This window comes from Lampetra fluviatilis, unplaced genomic scaffold, assembly GCF_964198595.1.
Source record: "Lampetra fluviatilis unplaced genomic scaffold, kcLamFluv1.1 SCAFFOLD_718, whole genome shotgun sequence".
Taxonomy (NCBI): Eukaryota; Metazoa; Chordata; class Hyperoartia; order Petromyzontiformes; family Petromyzontidae; genus Lampetra; species Lampetra fluviatilis.
In genome coordinates, this window is record NW_027621099.1 from 35,534 (window position 1) to 40,000 (window position 4,467).

The 4,467-nt window shown below is 49.4% G+C and overlaps 1 protein-coding gene across 1 annotated transcript in view; it reads left to right on the forward strand.

Annotated features, from left to right (window-relative positions):
- The first annotated feature begins 414 nt into the window (after positions 1 to 414).
- RPF1 (ribosome production factor 1 homolog) overlaps positions 415 to 4,467 on the forward strand; it is a 16,541-nt gene continuing 12,488 nt past the window's right edge. Inside the window, exons 1-4 of the mRNA XM_078885189.1 lie at positions 415 to 648; positions 880 to 936; positions 2,368 to 2,448; positions 4,086 to 4,181. Coding sequence (XP_078741315.1) covers positions 415 to 648; positions 880 to 936; positions 2,368 to 2,448; positions 4,086 to 4,181 — 468 coding nt within the window. The remainder of the gene's footprint in view (positions 649 to 879; positions 937 to 2,367; positions 2,449 to 4,085; positions 4,182 to 4,467) is intronic.

Consider the following 4,467-nt stretch of genomic DNA (forward strand, 5'->3'; position numbering starts at 1 on the left):
GGTGGTGCTGTTACCTCCAGGAAGAGGCCACGAGGTGGAGTGTTGGAAGAGGTGGTGGTGGATGGTGGTGATGGTGATGATGGTGGTGATGGTGGTGATGGTGGTACAAGCATCGTCAAGACGTTGACAGCTGGTGATGATGATGGTGCAGCTGATGATGATGATGGAGCTGATGGTGATGCTACAGATGATGGTGCAGCAGCTATAGCTGATGATGATGATGGTGCAGCAGCTACAGCTGATGATGATGATGGTACAGCAGCTACAGTTGATGATGATGATGGTGCAGCAGCTACAGCTGATGATGATGATGGTGCAGCAGCTACAGTTGATGATGAAGATGCAGCTGATGATGATGCAGCTGATGATGATGATGAAGTTGATACAAAGAAAACGAAAAAGATTGCTAAGTTGATGGCAAGATCTGCAAAGAAAGTTCGACTCTCCAAGACCACACACAAGATTGACGATGGGGGTGATGGGGGTGATGGGGGTGGTGATGGTGATGGGGGTGGTGATGGTGATGGGGGTGGTGATGGTGATGGGGGTGATGTCATCCACTTCCCACCATCGTTCAGTGTGTCCGAGATCAAGAACAAGCAGCGAAGACACGAGGCGTACACTAAGGAGAAAGTGGCCAAGCGAAAGGTGATGGTGGTGGTGGTGATGGTGGTGATGGTGATGATGGTGATGGTGGTGGTGGTGATGATACTGCTACTGATGATGATGATGATGATACTACTAATTATCATCATGATACTACTAATGATGCTGCTACTGATGATGATACTACTGATGATGATGCTACTACTGATGATGATGATGCTACTACTGATGATGATACTACTGATGATGATGATTCTGTTTGTGTATTTGCAGGAGTGGCTGGCTCGAAAGAAACAGCGTAAAGCTGAACGCAGAGCGTTGGGTGATAAAGTAACTCACTCAGCCACTCACTCACCCACCCACTCACTCACCCACTCACTCACTCACCCACCCACTCACCCACCCACCCACCCACTCACCCACTCACTCACTCACCCACCCACTCACTCACCCACCCACTCACTCACCCACTCACTCACTCACCCACCCACCCACTCACCCACTCACCCACCCACCCACCCACTCACCCACCCACTCACCCACTCACTCACCCACCCACTCACTCACCCACTCACTCACCCACTCACTCACCCACTCACTCACCCACCCACTCACCCACCCACCCACTCACTCACCCACCCACCCACCCACTCACCCACCCACTCACTCACCCACCCACTCACCCACCCACTCACTCACCACTCATACACTCACCCACTCGCTCACCCACTCACCCACCCACTCACCACTCACTCACCACTCACTCATACACTCACCACTCACTCACCACTCACTCACCACTCACCACTCACTCACCACTCACCCACTCACTCACCCACTCGCTCACCCACTCACTCACCAACCCACTCACCCACTCACCCACTCACTCACCACTCACTCACCACTCACTCAGACTCACTCACCACTCACTCATACACTCACTCATACACTCACTCACTCAGACTCACTCACTCACTCGGATACTACTACTACTGATGATGATGATACTACTACTACTGATGATGATGATGATACTACTACTGATGATGATGATGATGATACTACTACTGATGATGATGATGATACTACTACTGATGATGATGATACTACTACTGATGATGATGATACTACTACTACTGATGATGATGATGATACTACTACTGATGATGATGATGATACTACGGATGATACTACTACTACTGATGATGATTATACTACTACTACTGATGATGATGATGATGATACTACTACTGATGATGATGATGATGATACTACGGATGATACTACTACTACTACTGATGATGATGATACTACTACTACTGATGATGATGATACTACTACTACTGATGATGATGATGATTATACTACTACTACTGATGATGATGATGATACTACTACTGATGATGATGATGATACTACGGATGATACTACTACTACTGATGATGATGATGATACTACTACTGATGATGATGATACTACTACTACTGATGATGATGATGATACTACTACTACTGATGATGATGATGATACTACTACTGATGATGATGATGATACTACTACTACTGATGATGATGATACTACTGATGATGATGATGATACTACTACTGATGATGATGATGATACTACTACTACTGATGATGATGCTTCTACTGATGATGATGATGATACTACTACTACTACTGATGATGATGATACTACTACTGATGATGATGATGCTTCTACTGATGATGATGATGATACTTCTACTGATGACAATTCCAGGCACCTCCAAAAGAAGTCCCCAAAACTTTGGAGAATCAACGGATTCCAGACGAAACAACAGTGACACCTGGTGATGAAGAGGTGATGGTGGTGATGGTGGTGGTGGTGATGGTGGTGGTGGTGGTGGTGATGGTGGTGGTGGTTGTGATGGTGGTGATGGTGGTGATGATGGTGGTGGTGGTGGTGATGGTGGTGGTGGTGGTGGTGATGGTGGTGATGGTGGTGATGATGGTGGTGGTGGTGGTGATGGTGGTGGTGGTTGTGATGGTGGTGATGGTGGTGATGGTGGTGGTGGTGGTGGTGATGGTGGTGGTGGTGGTGATGGTGGTGATGGTGGTGATGGTGATGGTGGTGGTGATGGTGGTGGTGATGGTGGTGGTGGTGGTGGTGGTGATGGTGGTGATGGTGGTTGTGATGGTGGTGATGGTGGTGATGGTGGTGGTGGTGGTGGTGATGGTGGTGGTGGTGGTGATGGTGGTGATGATGATGGTGGTGATGGTGGTGGTGGTGGTGATGGTGATGGTGGTTGTGATGGTGGTGATGGTGGTGGTGATGGTGGTTATGGTGATGGTGGTGGTGATGGTGGTGATGGTGGTGGTGATGGTGGTTGTGATGGTGGTGATGGTGGTGGTGGTGATGGTGGTGGTGGTGATGGTGGTGATGGTGGTGGTGATGGTGGTGGTGGTGGTGGTGATGGTGGTGATGGTGGTGGTGGTGGTGATGGTGGTGATGGTGATGGTGGTGATGATGGTGATGATGGTGGTGGTGATGGTGGTGGTGGTGATGGTGGTTGTGATGGTGGTGATGGTGGTGGTGGTGATGGTGGTGGTGGTGATGGTGGTGATGGTGGTGGTGATGGTGGTGGTGGTGGTGGTGATGGTGGTGATGGTGGTGGTGGTGATGGTGGTGATGGTGATGGTGGTGATGGTGGTGATGATGGTGGTGGTGATGGTGGTTGTGATGGTGGTGATGGTGGTGGTGGTGATGGTGGTGATGATGATGGTGGTGATGGTGATGGTGGTTGTGATGGTGATGGTGGTGATGGTGGTGGTGATGGTGGTGGTGATGGTGGTTATGGTGATGGTGGTGGTGATGGTGGTGATGGTGGTTGTGATGGTGATGGTGGTGATGGTGGTGATGGTGATGGTGGTGATGGTGGTGGTGGTGATGGTGGTTGTGATGGTGATGGTGGTGATGGTGGTGGTGGTGATGGTGGTGGTGATGGTGGTGGTGGTGATGGTGGTGGTGGTGATGGTGGTGGTGGTTGTGATGGTGATGGTGGTGATGGTGGTGATGGTGGTGGTGATGGTGGTGATGGTGGTTGTGATGGTGGTGATGGTGGTGGTGGTGGTGGTGGTGGTGATGGTGATGGTGGTGGTGATGGTGGTGATGGTGGTGGTTGTGATGGTGATGGTGGTGATGGTGGTGGTGGTGATGGTGGTGATGGTGGTGGTGGTGATAGTGGTTGTGATGGTGATGGTGGTGGTGATGGTGGTGATGGTGGTGGTTGTGATGGTGATGGTGGTGATGGTGGTGATGGTGATGGTGGTGATGGTGGTGGTGGTGATGGTGATGGTGGTTGTGATGGTGATGGTGGTGATGGTGGTGATGGTGGTGGTGGTGATGGTGGTGGTGATGGTTGTGATGGTGATGGTGGTGATGGTGATGGTGGTGATGGTGGTGATGATACTACTACTGATGATGATGATGATGTGCAGGTGGAGGTTGACCAGCTGAGCGACGAGTTTGCTGAATACTTCAAGCGGGAGACTGATGCCCGTGTCCTCATCACAACCTCCGATCGGCCTCGTGGGGTAGCCACCATCATCATCAACATCATCATCATCATCAACATCATCATGACCATCATCATCAACATCATCATCATCAACATCATCAACATCATCATCAACATCATCAACATCATCATCAACATCATCATCATCAACATCATCATGACCATCATCATCAACATCATCATCACCATCAACATCACCATCAACATCATCATCATCAACATCATCATCAACATCATCATGACCATCATCATCATCATCAACATCATCATCACCATCATCATCATCAACATCATCATCATCA